Here is an 18,890-nt window from a genome sequence, read left to right as displayed (position 1 = left end):
ACTTCCATAAATTCTATATTTTCACAGTTTTATAAACTAAACAGATGTGATGGTGTTTTCACATGAAAGAAGCAATGTGTATGTAATGGAAATCCACCCTGTGTGTATACCAGGGTGTATTATATTATTACCTTGTTTTAGGATCTCTATAAACTGAACAAGTGAGATAAGAAGCAGAAAAACAGAAAAATAATCTAAATGCTACTTTGAGACAGGTCTCCTTGAAGTAAAAATTTACTATTTCCAAAACAATTAGTGACAACTTAAAGGGGGATTCCTGTGGGAAAAAACATTATCTCCTAGAGCATAAAATGCAGTTCTCTGTACAGTAATGTTGGTTAGCATTGGCAAAAACCTAGATTCATATCTCATTTTATTACAATAAATGTCCTTTTTATATGTAAACCTGAAGGCTAACAGTCATCAGCCGTGTGCACATATATTCCTCTAGAATATAGAAAAACTTTAGTAAGCATTTTCACCTTTTTTTTTTCCTTTACAGAGAAAAAACCTTTTTATTTTGTTCACTTTTGTTTGCTAGCTTGTTTTTAATACCAGTTATTTCTGTGTTTCTCTCCCTAACTGGTCAACTTTCTCTTTTGTCTCCTTCTTTGCTATACATTTACATCTTCTTCTCCTCCCTTCTGTCTTGAGTTCTTCTTGCCTTACTCCTGTCTGACTCATGTTTTAGTGTAACAAATTAACCTCTCATCTTCAGCCAGAGCCCCGAATTAGAGAAGGGGGCTGTACTTTATTTGTGCATGTGGGAACATCCCCAAGAGGTGGTAGTATGCATGGTGCCAGCAGCTGCCTTGAAATTAGTTCCTTGGTAGTCATATTTGGCAGTAGCAGCAGCTCATAAGACTTAATTTAAATGTGTAATAGTTCATTACGGTTGGGCCACATGCTTTTCCTAGAGCAGGGGTGGGGTACAGCCCGCAGACTGTGCAAAGCCTGGCCAGCAACTGGTGTTCGCAACTGTGGCGTGCCCCGGCGACCCCCATGTGATCACTTCCTGCTGCTTACCCGTGCCTTGCTCACACACCGTGCAAGCAACGTCTCTTGTACTGCCAAGGGGATGCTGGAACCCAGCAGAGTCACGATGGGCTGCGTAGCATGACCCTGATGCATTCCTGCTTCCTCTGGGTGGTAAAATAGAAGTTGTTCGCACAGAGTGTGAGCAACACAGGGAAGCAGCAAGCCCCTGTGGAAGTCTGCGAGCAGCACAGAGAGATCTACAGTCCAGGTAAGGGAGTGGGAGAGGGTGTATGAATGAGTATGTAATTGAGTGAATAAAGGGAACATTTGTTAATGAGTATCTGTAAATGAATATGTGTGTGATAGCATGGATGTGTAAGTGGGGCGGGGGTGGCACAGAAAGGCTGTTTGAGGCAAAGATGCCACAGTGAGGCTGTTTGGAGCCAAAGAAGGCAAGTCCTCTGCTTCCAGTCTGGATGTTAGGCACGTCCTGTGGATGCAATTGGGGTACCAGGGCTGACATGATACTAAAGGAGGCAGGCTGGCTGGTGGCATAAATACACAATGTGGGGCGGGCTGGGGACAATACGCAAGGGTGTGTGGGCATTAAATCACAAGGGGGTGCTGATTGGGGCATCACATAAATCAATTCTAAATGGTGGCTGGGAGGTGGGATAAACATACAAGGTGGGGCTAATTTTCAAGTTATGGGAACGGGATTTACAGCTTACTTTTTCAAATGCTAAGTGGAATTCGGTGTTTTTAGCAATACACAAGGGAGTGGTTTCTAGCAAAACCCAAGAATGTTCCTTTACATTATTGTGTAGGTGGTATCGGGTCCCTGCAGAGCTGCACTACTACTTACCTGGGATTTCTCCGCTATGTTGGAGGTGCGGGTTAGGGAATGGCTCCTATTTACATTTGTGGTGGTCGTGCCCAGTCGTACGTCCGATTTGGGACGTAAAATTTTTTTTTTGTCCCTTCTCCCGCCTCGCTTTTGCTATACAATTCTGGTCTCCCTTTTGGTACATACAAATGCTCTTTGAGAATCCATCTGATTAATGCGGCGAAGGCTGTGATTCCTCGCTTTTGGAAATCTCCGGGCCCCCTACCCATTGAGGCCTTGTTCTCCACAATTAATATGATCTCCTGTATGGAGGATCTGGTAGCCTCGGCGGCGGGACGGGCTTACAAAAATGGCCTTAAGTGGTTGCCGTGGGCTTCCTTTTTAGCACCACCTAAATTTCGGGACATTACTCTTGCGTACCATAAAATTACTAGCACGGGTAACGCCCAATTATCACCTATCTCCAGGGGTATAACGGTCGAAAGGCCGGGTCCCTCCGTCGTCGTTTCCTTCTCCCCTTCTGCAGCTTTCACCTGGAGCTCTTGGTTTCTTTGTTTTGTTTTTTTCCCACTGTTCTTGTTATTGTTTACCATGACTGTATCTCTGAGTCTTTACTGCTCTACATTATGTACATCGCTCGACTGTAACATCTCTGGATCTACTCAACGGATGTTCGATACTTACCGTGATGTACACCTTTATTGTTGTCACAAGATTTTGTGCGCTGTATATCTACTAACTTGAGTAACTAGAATGATCTTACCAAATTGTTACTGTACCTTTGTTACCTCTTGTGACGTTTGCTTTTCAATAAACAGAGAATTGAAGAAAAAAAAAAAAAAAGAATTTTCAAGTTGATCATTTTGTATGGCCCGCGAATGATCTTATAAATATCCAAATGGTCCTTGGCAGGAAAAAGGTTCTGTCATGTCGCTTATTGTGCCCAATAAATGGTACCATGTAATAAAATATTAAATATACAGCTTGCGGAAGTGTACAGGTCTACGTCATTTATTACAATGCATCTTGTGATTTCACCCAACCCAACCCCTGGTTGTGTTTCACATATTCACATTTTGCCTGCAGAATGCTGTGCGTCACAACCTTAGCTTGCACAAATGTTTTGTGCGAGTGGAGAATGTGAAAGGGGCTGTGTGGACAGTGGATGAGTTGGAATATCAAAAGAGGAGACCGCCAAAGATGACAGGGTGAGTCATTCCTGTAATGACCTGTGATGTTTCATAGTAAGTCAAATAATTCAAAATCATATGAGGCTTTAAAAAACAAACAAATGATGGTGTTATATTAATACACAGGCTGAACAGACTGCATAGCAAGGATCAGAAGAACATATTTTTCACGTGACAGGATCATGCTTTACAAGGATCATGCTGTCCTTTACAAGGATAGGGGCACACAATATAAAACATATTATACTGTTGCCCTTATAAACAAACAGCGGGTTCCAAAGTGTTCACCTTGGTTGCTATAAACTTAAGGGCTGGCCCTGATCCTAGGCTTGGGTGGCTTGAACAATAAATGATGTAGTATTTAATAACATCAGGACTTTTTGACAGGTAGACAACAAACGTATATGATGACATTCTGGCAGTGCAATGGTATGAAAAAGTATTTTTGAACATAGGAGAGGGAAATGTATGTAACTTTTTAACATTCAAGAGGTACAATACTAAATGTCTCCAGCTGGTGGAGTTGGTGTCGCATATTTGGTACACAAACAACATAATACATTCAATTTAACTAAACTAAGTGTTGACAGTGACTCCTTCACATTTTCGTATTTGCTTGATTCATAAGACGACCCTGATTATAAGACGACCCCCCCCAAAATCTGAATATTTAGGGGAAAAAGAAAGCCTAAATATAAGACTACCCTATAAGAAAATAGTTTTACCAGTAAATATTTATTCATTTGTAAACTATTTTTTCAGATTTTATAAAAACTATGATTGAGAAAAATGCATTTTTTTTTATTTCCTTTTATTTGCCAACCTGCCCCCAGATATGCCTTTTACCCGTGTATATGCCACTCTGCCCCCCTGAAATTCCTTATACCCCCATCTGCCACTCTGCCCCAGATATGCCTTATACCCCCTATATGCCACTCTGCCCCGAGATATTCCTTTTAACTACTGTATGCCAATCTGCCTCCCAGATGTCTTTTTACCCCCCTATATGCCACTCTGCCCCCCCAGATATGCCCTATACACCCCTATATGACACTCTGCCTCCCTGATATTCCTTTTAACCCCCTAGATGCCACGCTGCCTCCAGAAAGCCCCTATACCCCCCATATGCCACTCTTACCCTCCCCCGACTTACCAGTGCTTCCCTCTAGACTTGTCCCCCGTGCTTCAGATTCCTTGGTGTCTAGAGGGGTAGCCAGTGGACGTATGCACGCATCGCGCAGACAACCACCGCTGCTGCTGCCGGCACTTCCGCTGGGGCTTCTATGGTATAGTACCGGAAGGTCATGTGATGCCGGCGCTGTGTCATAGAAGCCCCAGAGGAAGTGCCGGCAGCAGTGGAGGTTGTCTGTGGGCATCGCGCCGACGTTCATCGGCTGCCAGAGAGGAGGATCCAGGTCCCCTGGGGGGATCTGGATCTTAGTCTTGCAGTCAGACCTCTATTTGAGGTCTGATTAGAAGATGACCATTTGCTCTGAAAAAAACTTGTCTTATAATCGAGCAAATATGGTATATCCTGTCAGTTCACATGACTTTCACCATTTACATCTTTCTGCAAACCTAAAGTGTAGGTTCTGTACACCTTGTTGGTAGAAGCCAGCTGTTGTGAATTGGCAAGGCAACATGATCAGTGACACTTTTAAACATGCGCCCCATTTTTGGTTGGTACATGCGCCCCATTTTTGGTTGAGTCTATTTCGAACATCCCGAGGAGTGTTGTATTGGGCGGCTGCAGTGCATAGTTGGGAAAGTACTATCTTTTTATTCAATTTGCACATTTTTCACGCACGTGATTGGGTGACTACACTTTTAAGTACACTTTCTTTTTCATGTTTTTCTTAAAATATGGTACTACATGAAGTAAATGATTGCCAGGGCTTTTAAACTATAAATGTCAGGGTTTCTATTTTAAATTGGTAGTAGAGCCATTTCTAAAGTATCAAATTACTGCATAGAATCTTTGTCTAAACAGTCTTATATCATTTAGAAGTTATACTGAGACCCCACTTATCTTTACATTGCCATTATATATGTATGTTTCTAATAGTGCTTGGTTATTTCAGGAGTCCAACACTTGTTAAGAACATGATTTCGGGACTTAGTTATGGAACTTTAAACTCCAGCTATCAGGTAAGGTATGCCCTTCCGCTTGTCCTTCTTGTAAACTAGTTAAAGGGGGACTCGCCAGTTTCCCTATAGATGTCATAATATGTGTGTATTATTCCCTATAAGTCTATTTCTATTCTAAGGTAACCCTTTGCCCCATCTATCCATTATGGGCATTCCTGAGTTATGTGGCATTGTCTTACTGATTGTTTTATTTCTCTCTCCTATACTCTACGCATCTCCTTTTTGTAACAGTTTGACAAATAAAAACAAAGCACCAATAGTGCAATATATAAAGTAAATAAGGGATATGTTATGGTTATAATGCATTCACCACTTGAAAGTAGCATGAAACGTTGTGTGCAGTGTCACTTGAGGCACAACAAGTGCCATGTTCTCTAAGAGGCTTCCAAGTCTCTTTTATACAGCCATGAGCACAATGTGAAACACAGAAATAAATGAGAATGTACTATTTATTAGACTTATGCACCGACCAACTCTTCGTGTTCGTCTTCGTGGGGAAATTTTTTTTTCGTTTTCCACGAATATTCGCCCATTCCGGTGTTCGGTTTGGGTGAATATTCGTGTACATTTTTCGTGTTCGTTTTTCTTCTTCTTTCTTTGCCGTTTTTTTAAAGAATGTGTTAATGTGGTACACACTACGTTTTGGCGCCAGGATTTTAACCCCTTGACTGCTAACGACGGCATGGTGCCGTCGCTAGCAGTCCCAGTCAGGTGCTAACGACGGCACCATGCCGTCGCTAGCACTCTCCTACCTTGATGGGGGTCTGTGGACCCCCATCACCACCTACCCCGGCGATCTGCCCCTCATTTTGAAGGGCATCACTGGGACCACCCGATCCGGCCGGTGACGTCGCGCGTAATGACGCGATGACGTCACCGCGCAACTTTATTGAAAACTGACAATTGTCAGTTTTCACGGGATGGGGGCATGCTGCTTAGATGCCTGTATCTCAGGCATCTGAGCAGCTACAGACCCCCAACATATACCGTTGGAAAGGTAATCGCCTCACCTTTCCAACGGTATAATGCTTGTAAAAAAAGAATAAAACATATTATGTTAAAAAAATAAAAATGTACAAAAAAGTAAAAAAAAATGATTTGGGGGTCTCTAAAGGCAGATAAATAAAGATCAAAATTGCCTAGAGACCCCCAAATTAAATTATCTAAACATAAACTGGTTTAACTTTAAAAAAAAAAAAAAGTTTAAGTATTCTAGCTAAATGATCACTGTGGTAGCCACTGTTATCACAGTGATCATACAGCTATAAAAAGTCATATTCCCTTTTTAAAAATGGGCGATACTAAATTTTAACCCCATGATCCCTTTGATCATGGGGTTAAATTTAGCCAATGGTAGAGGAAGGCAATTTTTGAAATCCAGATGAACTGCAAAAATCAGCCGTATAGCCTGTAGTACGAAAGTTAACCATGTCATCCCTGGAGCCCCTTGCATTTTTACCGCAAAACTTATTTTTTGCTGTAAAAGTGATTTTTTTCTCCCTTTACGATCATCTCTTTGGGATTGTAAGGGGAAAGAATGGTGTGTGTGCTTCTGCGAGTGAATGTATGGAAAGTATGGTGTGTGCTTCTGCGAGTGAATGGAGATATGAAAGGCGTGTGAATGATCAGTAATTAGGGTTGAAGCCTTGACGTGGCATTACTGCTCACGTAAGAAGTTAAATTATGGCACAAAAAGTACATATTTTCAAAAACTACACCCCTCGGCGCATCAAATGAGGGGCTGCGTGTGTTTCTAGGACAAACCTGGAGTGCGCAAGACACAAATGAACATGTCGCTATGGTTAGAAAAAACATATTTTCTAGCCAAAGCGACATATTCCATCATTATCTGTGAACTTAACTTTTGTCCTAGAAATACATGTAACCCCTCATTTGAAGCTCCAAGGGGTGTAGTTTCTTGAAATGTGTACTTTATGTACCCTAATTTAACTTCCCAGATGTCTAGACCACCTTAACTTCAGATATGGCAGATTGGAGAATCTTGTTAAAAAATTGTCTTAAAACATTTAGTGGTGATGGCTGCATTTAGACAGCTCTAGACAGCTGGGAAGTTAAATTATGGTACATAAAGTATATATTTTCAGAAACTACACCCCTTGGCGCATCAAATGAGGGGCTGCATGTGTTTCTAGGACAAACCTGGAGTGCGGAAGACATAAATGAACTTGTCGCTTTAAATTTTTATTTCTTTTTTATTTTTATTTGTGTGATATTCACTTATTTGTTGTGCAAGTCAGATTTGTGATACAAATACAAATAAGACCTCATTTGCTGCGGCTGGGGGTGTAGTTTCTAAAAATATATAGTTTTGTTGGCATATTTTAACATCCAGGGCAGCTAGAGCTGTTTAATTGACGCAGCCATGCATTAAATTTAAAGATGAATTTTGTGATAGTCTAATAAATTTAACTTTTAGCAATAAAATATTAGAAAAACACAGTCTACTGTTCTCAATGTCTGTTTATTTTAGACCTGTTACCTACTACAAATATTTAGCAACACAGGTTTTGATATTAGAGTTTAGAAAAATAACATTACAAACTAGTTTTTATTGAGTTGGAAGTGAAAAATTACACTTTTCCCATTTTTGGTTGTATTTTGCAAACCTAATGAGACATACACATATAAAAATGGTATATTTGGAATCTGCTGGGTGTGCTGAAAAAAACAATATATGGTTTGTATAGTTTATTCCCAAGAAATTTACTTGAAACACGTTTAAACGCGAGATCCACCAAAATGCCGAAAACTAGCTTAGCACCAGGGTGTGAAATGGCTTAGCAGCCAAGGGGTTAAAGGTCTCTCCAGGCCGAGTTTCGGCATCAGGATTTTAGAAGTCTGTACGAGCGCCTCTATTGAGCAGGTGCACTTCATTGGTTGATGGCAGAGGAGGCCCCTGCAGGTGACCAATAGAGTCGCTCGCAGGGCCCTTTATCTCCTCGCGCAAATTTACGGATTTCCATTCCCATTAACCCCTGCAATGCTGCGTAGATAAGGTAGGCTAGATGGGGAAGGGACCAGGGAGATTATTAGACTAACAAAGATGAACGTGAAGATTCTTTGCGTTGTGTGCCTTCGTCTTCATGTACGTTTTGCCGCCGCTATGTTTGTTTCTTTTGGCATTTGGGCTGAACAAAGAAAACGCACCCTTCGTGTTCGTTTTCATGTTCCCCGAATATGAATGCACAAGTCTATTATATATATATATATATATATATATATATTCCTTAAGACAACTAAAGGATTTAAACTTAATAATGAAAGTATAATTACATATTGTATATAGACACCCTGTAAGCTGTAAACCCAGTTTGATTATCACTTCTATTTTGAAAAACACGTGTTTCATTCTAATCGTTAAAACTTTCCAAACAGGCAGCACTTGCAGAAAGCAGCTTCCCACTTCTGAACAGCCCCACTGTGCTCAATAGCTCAGGCATTCATGGTGGACATGATGACGTCACCAGCACAGGGGAGCCTGGACACAGCAATGGGAGCAGCCCACACCTGTCCCCACAATACAGGTATTACCCTTTTGCTGTGTGTCCGCATATGAATTGCTATAGCCAAGGGAGAGTTGTCTTAACCAGTTTATGATCGTCATTTGCCTTTAGCAACTCTTACATTTATATGCTGATCTTGCCTAGTCCTGGGAGATGCCCTTGACTGAAGCATCTTAAGCAGCTTTTTCTGACATAACATGTTTTGGGGTGAGGATATTGGTACTAGTTATTGCATATTCTAGTCAGGACCAGCCTTAGGGGTGTGCGACCTGTGCAGCCACGCAGGGCTCCATGGCAGCAGGGGCGCCTGCCCGGGACTTAAATTAAAACATCGGGGGGGGGGTGTTTAAACTTTATTTAACATCCTCCATGTTAAAGTTAAAAAAAAAAAAACCCTGATGTTTTAATTTAAGTCCCAGGCAGGGGTGCCAAGTGGTCGCTCGTGAAGTTTTCAGCAACTGACCGGCGCCCCTCACTCTCCGTGACTCCATCGCGGTGCCGGCGTTTCAGCTGTGAAGCGCGCACCACGGCAGAGCGGAAAGATGGACGCCTCCCGCTCCCACCACAGGATTCTGGCAACAAATTAAGGATAGTGAGAAGGGGCAGAGAGGGGGGGCAGTGAGAAGGGGCAGAGGGGGGGCAATGAGGGGGGCAGTGAGAAGGGGAGGGGTAAATGGGGAGAGGGGGTAGTGTGAATGGGTACAAGAATGAATTAATGTGTGGATGAATTGCTTGAATGAGTTGTGAGACTGCATTAATGAATATGTGTAAAAGATTCGTGTGAATGAGTGAGTAACTGTGCAAGCGTTTGTGTCTATCATGGATGTTTAAGTGATTTGGAGAAATGCAAAGATGGCACATGAAGGGTGGGCTATTTGCCGACAAAGATGTCTTACATTGGGCTGTTAGGGGACAAAGTTGGCTCAGGCTGGGCTGTAATATGTGTGTAATCTGGGTGCTGTCAGGTTCTATGTGGGCAATACCAGGGCTGGCTTTGGGGTGTGCAACCTGTGATCTATACCTGTAATTTAGGAGGTTATCTATACCTTTTTAATGCTGATTTTATATGTGAATTCCAATTGATTTATACCTGCAAAGCTGGGTGTGTGTGTTATTCTGTTGATCTGTATCTGGTACGCCCTGTTTCCATACATTGTTATTGTATACCTACAAATAGAGGGTTTGTATGTCTGATTCTGTTTATTTGATCTATACCTTCAATGCTAAGTTAACATGTGATTTTCAATTGATCTATAGCTGCAAAGCTTGGTTTTTGTGTTCATTCTGTTGATCTATACCTGATATGCTATGTTTCCATTGATATTTATGCGTACCATCAAATATAGGGTTTGTATGTGATCTATACATGCAAGTTAGGGCTGCAACTAACGATTATTTTAATAATCGATTAGTTGGCCGATTATTTTTTCGATTAATCGATTAATCGGATAAAAAAAATGAATGTAAATTTTTCATGTTAAATACAAACAGCAGAATAAAAAAACTTTGATAATACATTTCTTGTCTTTATTTCCCAACCAGCCCCCCAATATATGCACATTTGAGCCCAGGCTTAACATGCTGCCTCCCAGACATGCCATGCTGCCCCCCCACATATGCCACGCTGCCTACCACAGCACTCCACGCTGCCTCCCACATATACCACACCACGCTGCCTCCCACATCTGCCACTCCACGCTGCCTCCCACATATGCCACTCCACGCTGCCTCCCACATCTGCCACTCCACTCTACCCCCCACATGCCACTGTGCCTGATACGCCTTATACCCCCTGAAACACCACTCCATCCTCCCCAGACATGCCACCCTGCCCTCCCCACATATGCCACGCCATGCTGCCTCCCACATCTGCCACTCCACAATGCCTCCCACATATGCCACGCTGCCTCCCACATCTGCCACTCCACGCTGCCTCCCACATCTGCCACTCCACGCTGCCTCCCACATCTGCCACTGTGCCTGATACGCCTTATATCCCCTGATACCCCACTCCATCCTCCCCAGACATGCCACCCTGCCTCCCAGACATGCCACTTCTCTACCCCCAGATATGCCTTATACACCCTGATACACCACTCCGTCCTCCCCAGACATGCCACACTGCCCTCCCCACATATGCCACGCCATGCTGCCTCCCACATCTGCCACTCCACAATGCCTCCCACATATGCCACGCTGCCTCTCACATCTGCCACTCCACGCTGCCTCCCACATCTGCCACTCCACGCTGCCTCCCACATCTGCCACTGTGCCTGATACGCCTTATATCCCCTGATACCCCACTCCATCCTCCCCAGACATGCCACCCTGCCTCCCAGACATGCCACTTCTCTACCCCCAGATATGCCACTCTACCCCCAGATATGCCTTATACACCCTGATACACCACTCCGTCATCCCCAGACATGCCACACTGCCCTCCCCACATATGCCTTATATACTGTATATGCCTTATACCCCCAGATATGTCACTTCACTGCCCCCAGGATTTAGATTCCCCTAAATTAACCCTAAACTCCCCATTAACCATAACTGCCCCTAAATTAACCCTTAACACCCCCTTAACCACAGCATCCCCTAAATTAACCCTAAAGACCCCATCTACCACAGCATCCCCTAAATTAACCCTAAACACACCACTAACCATAACTGCCCCTAAATTAACCCCCACCTCCCCTAACTTTCAGTAGCCCAAATATATATATTACATACATATATACACACATATATAGATATATATATAGATATATATATATATATATATCTATATATATATCTATATATGTGTGTATATATGTATGTAATATATATATTTGGGCTACTGAAAGTTAGGGGAGGTGGGGGTTAATTTAGGGGAGGTGGGGGTTAATTTAGGGGCATACATATATACACACATATATAGATATATATATAGATATATATATATATATACATATATATCTATATATGTGTGTGTATATGTGTGTGTATATATGTATGTAATATATATATTTGGGCTACTGAAAGTTAGGGGAGGTGGGGGTTAATTTAGGGGCAGTTATGGTTAGTGGTGTGTTTAGGGTTAATTTAGGGGATGCTGTGGTAGATGGGGTCTTTAGGGTTAATTTAGGGGATGCTGTGGTTAAGGGGGTGTTAATATCTATATATATATATATAGATATATACACATATACTTACAGTTAGATGAGTGTCACAGCCATGTGGTTCTGGCCTGGAGAAGGAAGGGGCGGGGCCAGTTGTCACAGTGATTACAGGGAGGGGGAGTAAGTAGGAGCTGCTGCTGTGAGACGGTGAGTCAGACTAAATGGATTATATAATGAGGGGGATTTTTCAGAGCGTTTGCTCTGAAAAAACCCTCATTTTATAATCGATAATAATCGATTCAACTAATCGATAATGAAATTCGTTGCCAACGAATTTCATTATCGATTATTATCGATTTTATCGATTAGTTGTTGCAGCCCTAATGCAAGTGCTGTTTATATGTGTTTGATCTATAGTTCTATAGTCTATAGAAAGGAGAGGTATGGCTTAGTGAATGAGGGACAAAGGGACTTGGAATGATTGCAGGGGAGAGGAACTCTCAAAGTCATGGTCAGGGTCAGGGTGAGGAGGAGGGAAGACTGCATTGACTCTCACAGTCCCCTAATCTGCAGTCAGTGTGGCAAATACTTTTTTTTTGGTGTGGTAGCGGAGGGAGTGATTGCATGGGGAACGGGGCCCAAGGAAATGCTTTCTGGGGTCCAATTTTTTCAGTATTTTAAAAATAATAATTTTTTAACAGCAGATTAGCTGTTTTTGCCTTGTATTTAATGTATATTATTGTTTCCAGTTATAAGTTATATATTACTGTACTTGTTTGCACTTGCACATAAGCTATCTTTAATGAAAGCTAGTTGTTAAAAGATTTTTTTCCTTTCTTTTTTTTTTGCGATGGGGGGGCACAAGAGGAGTAGTCCGCACAGGGCGCCAGAACACTTAAGGCCGGCTCTGATTCTAGTGTAGGACTATTTTCAGTCAACCTTCAGTAGCCACTGCATGTATTTCCTTAATGGTGTCTGAGATCCCATTCCAATGTATATTTACTTTATTCTGCTTTGGATTTCTTTCGGCAATTGCAGTCAACCAGTACATGTTAAGGAAGAACCAACAGAAGAGGATGTCGGACCTGCATCACTTTCAGCACCAACGAATCAGAAAGCAGTACTGGCAGAAGATTGTGACCTGGAGCCGGAGACAGCCATGGAAGACTCACCATGAAGGCTGTTGTTCCCGACTATAATCTTTCTTCCACCAATGTCCACTCACTTCCACCAGAAACCAACTTTTCCCTCTGCCATAAGCTTCATCCAGCCTGAACTGAAAAACTTGACTCTCTCCCCCTCCTTCGGGGTCTTCCTGAGTCTGGCAGCACTTCAGTGACTTATGGACTGGAGAGTGAATTCCCACACTCCTTTGCTCCCTTGAACAGAGATGGGATTGGTCGCCAGTGATTCTGTTTGTATCCTCTGGCATTGACAAGAAGATATATCCTGTCCTGTATATTTATCCCCTTCCCCACTGCACACTATGGGAATCATTGAACTCCTTCACAACAACACATGCAGGAATGAGGTTTTGCCCTAGGTTCCCCATTGCTTGTTCTGCTGTCTGGTTCTTTTTGCTACCTTTGGAAATGACCGGACTTATTTATTTTGCTCTGCATGTTTTGAACCAGTTACTACTGCCATTCCTCAATCACACATGTGATCACAATACACACACACGTTTCAAAATGTATACAGACATTCACAGTGTGCACATGGATATGAACATGCAAGATGCATCGCGGTACACATGTTCTGTGTACAAGATTGCATGCTGTAAATACAGATATACAGAGCAGTTGATGTGTAATTTCAGGAAAATGTCACATGCCACTAAGGTTATTAATACTCTTTGATGGAAATTCACTCACACAGCACTTTTTACATAAGTTTACAAAGCAGTACATGGGCAGTATTAAATTATGCAGAAACCCTTCTTTCATTATAATTAATGGTGATAAAAGATATGCCAGTACTTATGAGATACTGGGGCAGACAGATCGGTTTTCCGTTTCCAAAGAATGTTGTGTTATCAGGACCAATTAATTTATTACGTTCTATACATATTCAAAAATATTCCATATAACCTGCCCATTCACAAACAAAAACCTATACACTCAAGCTCCCCACTCTCTAAGAAAATGCTTATTTGCAAACAACCCTTCAGGTGTATTCAAATATACACTGCTAATTGACCCACAAAAAAGAAGCTGCCATAATCACACAAACTTTTCTAGTCATCCAATTTGTCACCACAATGTCAGTGTTCTTGTTTGTTATTGAATTTGATACATAATTCTTATCCAGTGCCAGGATTTCTTTCTGTAAAAGTGTCTGTTAACAAGACTTCCAAGGCGTATATCATTGTATTGGTGTCTCCTGAGTCTTTCCAGAAATGTCCATCACAAAATCTTGCTGCTTGTGTCTTCTCAGCTCTCACACACAGACACTTAAGTTTTAATGTACTAACATGTACCACCCACCAGCATCATCATAACCTTCAGTGACCAAAGGCACCGCTCATGCTAAATAAACCAAAACCGCCTCCTACTTTAGTTTTGTGTTGATAGGACTCATGGGGCAATAAGGATGTCACCCCCAAGCTAAAGGTACCAGTTTATCTGTTAGTCACAGACCGTTCCTTTTGCGCTCTGGTTTCACTTTGCACTGTATCTGCGTATGTACACTGTGGGAGCCTGGTAGTTGTGGCAGATGCATCATGCACATCACATATATGTGCATTTCAATTGAGCTTTATGGATAGGGATATGTATGAAAGCAATGCCATTGTTACAAAAATCTCACTTTTTATTTTTTTATCTGGATCATGTGTTGCTGGCCATCATATTATATATATATATATATATATATATATATATATATTTATTTATTTGATGGTTTGTCCTTTCCTCAGATGCAGATCTTACAGAGAACTAATGTTCTTCTACAATGGGCCAGAAAACATGAGCAGGATTCACGTTGTGACTGATAAAACATTGAGGTGATGGTACATACCTCAAGGTACATGTAATAGAGACACATCTATTAAAGCAACAGCCATTTTTTTACTCGAATTGCTTTTTGAACAAACCATTGAATTCCCTTCTATTCTTACTGGTACTTGACTGATTGTAAGAGACAACAAGGTAAGTAAGAGAACAGTGTCGATGAAAATTAAATTGTCTTTTTCATCAGTCCATAAAAAAAAAGAAATGGAGATGACTTCACACTTACAATGCAAAACGAGGTACTCTGAAGAGGAAGAGAAGTACTTTCAAAAGGACATTCAGAAAAGGTAATCCCTAGCAGCATGGTACCATTTGCCCCACAGAAGTTACTTTTTCCTTTCATCATTCTATAGCTACAGTGATAAACCTAAATCCACTCTTATATTCAACCCAGAACAAAAAGCTTATATTGTTCCACATGTTAACGTCCAAAATGTATTGTAAATATTGCAGAATTAGATAATGACAAAACAGTATTTAGATAAAAGAAAAATAATAGATTATGGGTTGCTAAATAACCACTACAGAAGGAAAATAGATAATATATGTATGATTTTACATTTCTTTTTCCATTACCATATCTATTTTCGCACATTCCCCAAATGTAGATCAATATAATAAACTCCGTCAGACATTTTCACTAGTACAGAGGAACACAGGCTCATCCTACTACAACCCAAGGGCCCACTACCAATAATTATTCAAATACATTGCAGCTTTTCGAAAGTCTGAATTTTCTTTTAACTACGTGTTACTTAGGAAGTATGTTGTTGATGTCAGATTTTTGGTTACAATAAAAACCCGTCACTGAATCAATAAATACACCTCAACCTTTGACATCCAATGTGCTTGTGAACTGATTTATTACATGATGTAGCTTTGTGCTAATTTTGAAATGCCTTTTCGGATCCTTTTTTTTTCTTCAACACAAAACAATGGTAGTAAGAGGTAGCAAATTCTGAATATACATTGAAGAGCTCCACAAAGTTTGAATTACATAAGTAATAAAAGGGAAGCAAAAATTAGCAAGTTTATGTATTTCTGTCACTTTTATACATCACCAAAGAAAGTGTTAATTTAAAATTGTTATGTAATGTGTGAAAGACAATGGGGGGATTTGCTAAGAGGATGACAATTGGAGAGTTTACTCAACCAAAAACTTCTCTAGGCTTTTTGGATAGTTGCATTGGTGTTTTCACCTTATACTTTTAGTATTTAATCCTCTACATTGCCTTTCAGTATAAACTGTAGGCTATGCAAATTTTTTGTAATGCGACTTTCTAAAGGGACAAATTGGGTTATTGTGGAGACTGCATTTTGACCATTGCAGGCCCAGTTTTCAGGAAGAGCCCATAACCCTAGTTCAGCCCAAGCTGCATATGGTATTCTTCACTTTAGTAAGAGTGTGTGTATGAAAAGGAATATTTAACCCCTTTGTGCCAATGGCTGATTTTATTTTTTGTACCCTTCTTGACAATGGTTGTTTTAACATTTCTGCATTGCTCGTGTTTAGCTGTAATTTTCTTTTCTCTCATTTATTGAACCAACACAAGTTATATATTTGTTTTTTTCAGGACAAGAAGGGCTTTCTCTATAGATGTCATTATTTTGATTGTATCATATAATTTACAATGAAATAAAGTATAAAATATGGTGAAAAATGAGGAAAACATTTTCTGACTTTTACTTGAAAAATATTCTACTTTATAAAAGCCAATGAAAAAAACATGCTAAACAGATTCTTCTTCTTGTCATGAGTTTAGAAATACCTAATGTTTTATCTTTTTTTATTTTTTTTTTTCTGCAGGTTATAGGGAAATGATTACAAGTATTGTTTTGCTGTTTAAAAACTTTTTTTTTTTTTTTTTTTCCAAATCAGGTACTTCTTTCCCCCTGTGTTGTTTGGGACATCTTTGAAGCCGACCAATGCAATTTATCAAGCCAGATATTTCTTTCCATGCACTACCATCAGTCTCTGTCAAACCATCAGTCTTTGTCAAACTTTGTGGTAGTATTTTGGTAGTAATGTTTACCGCTCCTGGTATATGCCACTGTCAGACAACATCCTAAAATGTGTCTAGCAACATCTCCTGGGTGCAGTGATACCACCCATGCATAGATTTGTGCTTTTTTTTTTCAGGACATCTTTGAACCAGGCCAATTTGATTTACCCCATCAAATCATACATTTTTTTTTAAAAAAAAACTAGATACCCCATGGGTATTTAACATGCCAGCATTTTATGTGAAGATAAAATGCCAATTTTAGTAATTGCTCATAAAATTAAACCTATACATTTGGGCTTTTGTTTTACATTTTGCTGTAACTGGAAGGTTCCCTTGATGGTGAGGAATTATTTTTACATTACCACATTTTTTTTAAACTATACTTTTTTTTATTTTATTTATTTTACTTATGACATTGTGATTAGAAAGCTGGGTTCATTGACTTGCATGGTTGAATGGTTGACTTCTCAGAGTTCTCAGGAGGGTCTACAGAGATCCTCTTGGCAACTTGTTTATTTTTATTAAACGTCACTATCTTAGGAGAGACAACATTTATTTTGGGGTAATTAATTGGTAAATACCTAACAAGCAGCCATCCCTATATCAGTAGTGACATTGGAGGCACAAACCTTTTAGATGCACAGGCCACATTCCATCTGTGTGCCAATTTTTACTAAGTGCACTATAGTGATATGGGAGTTGACCAAGGGAGTTCAACAAGGAAGGACAGAGAAGACATGGGAGACTCCCTGCAATCAATATTCCACTGAACTGAACTGTCAAGTGCTGCCTACTGCTTATTGTGTTTGCTCCACCTCCATTCCCATCACCACTTTACTCCATATACCATGTTCACAATCCTCTTGTTCCTCCTTTCTCTTTCCTCTATTGTTAGTAAAATAATTATCTCTCTCCAGCCATCCCACACTCTGCTGTATTATTATTATCTTGTATTTATATAGCACCAACAGTTTACGCAGCGCTTAATACAATACATAAATTAAATTCATATGACAAGACAAGAATTGACAGACTAAGACAAACCGAAACATTCTGTGGAGAGAGCCCTGCTCGCAAGCTTACAATCTTGAGATTTCTCTGCTGTCACTGAAGAGGATGTACATGCTGTTCTTCTTTCCTCTTATCCAACCACATGCCCCCTTGCCCCGATCCCTTCCCATCTCACCCAGTCTCTTACATCTACCCTTGTCCCTAATCTAGCTCATATCTTCAACCTCTCCCTCACTACTGGATCTGTCCCATCCTCCTTCAAGCATGCTACCATTACTCCGATATTGAAAAAGTCCTCCCTTGACCCGACTGATCTCTACAATTACCGTCCCATCGCTCTACTTTCACTTCCAAGCTTCTTGAAATAATTGTTTATACCCAATTAACTAGGTTTCTGGATTCCAACTCCCTGCTTGACCCTCTTCAATCCTTACTAAAGTTACTAATGACTTACTCACTGCTAAATCCAAGGGCCACTACTCCATGCTAATCCTACTGAGCCTTTCTGCTGCTTTTGACACTATGGACCACCCTCTTCTTCAAATGCTTCATATTCTTGGCCTCCGTGACACTGCTCTCTCCTGGTTAACTTCCTACCTCTATGATCGGCAGTGTCTCCAGTAACACTTTCTCTCCCCTCCCTCTCTCAGTTGGGGTACCCCATGGCTCTGTTTTAGGGCCCCTTATGTTCTCTCTTTACACTTTCTCGCTTGGCAAACTGATCTCATCCTTTGGCTTTCAATACCACCTGTATGCTGATGACACTCAGATCTCTCTATCTATCCTCCCCTGATCTCTCTCTCTCTCTGTCTTAGATCATGTAACTAACTGCCTTGCATCTGTCTCTACCTGGATGTCTGCACGTTTCTTGAAACGTAACCTCTCCAAAACAGAACTTCTCATCTTCCCTCACTCCAATGCTAAGATTCCCCCATCAATTTCCCTCATTGTTAATGGTGCCATCATCTCCCCGTCTACTCATGCACGCTGTCTTGGTGTCACCCTTGACTCCGACCTTTCTTTCACCACCCACATTCAGTCTGTCTCTACAAACTTCTCCATCTTGAATAT

The 18,890-nt window shown here is 40.9% G+C and overlaps 1 protein-coding gene across 1 annotated transcript in view; it reads left to right on the top strand.

Annotated features, from left to right (window-relative positions):
- FOXP4 (forkhead box P4) overlaps positions 1–12,968 on the top strand; it is a 43,314-nt gene extending 30,346 nt beyond the window's left edge. The window contains exons 14-17 of the mRNA XM_053454277.1: positions 2,912–3,033; positions 5,097–5,163; positions 8,560–8,708; positions 12,830–12,968. Of these exons, the coding sequence (XP_053310252.1) occupies positions 2,912–3,033; positions 5,097–5,163; positions 8,560–8,708; positions 12,830–12,968 (477 nt within the window). The remainder of the gene's footprint in view (positions 1–2,911; positions 3,034–5,096; positions 5,164–8,559; positions 8,709–12,829) is intronic.
- The last annotated feature ends 5,922 nt before the right edge of the window (positions 12,969–18,890 follow it).

This window comes from Spea bombifrons, chromosome 2 (genome assembly GCF_027358695.1).
Source record: "Spea bombifrons isolate aSpeBom1 chromosome 2, aSpeBom1.2.pri, whole genome shotgun sequence".
Lineage (NCBI taxonomy): Eukaryota > Metazoa > Chordata > Amphibia > Anura > Pelobatidae > Spea > Spea bombifrons.
This window is presented reverse-complemented; position numbering and strand designations above follow the sequence as displayed.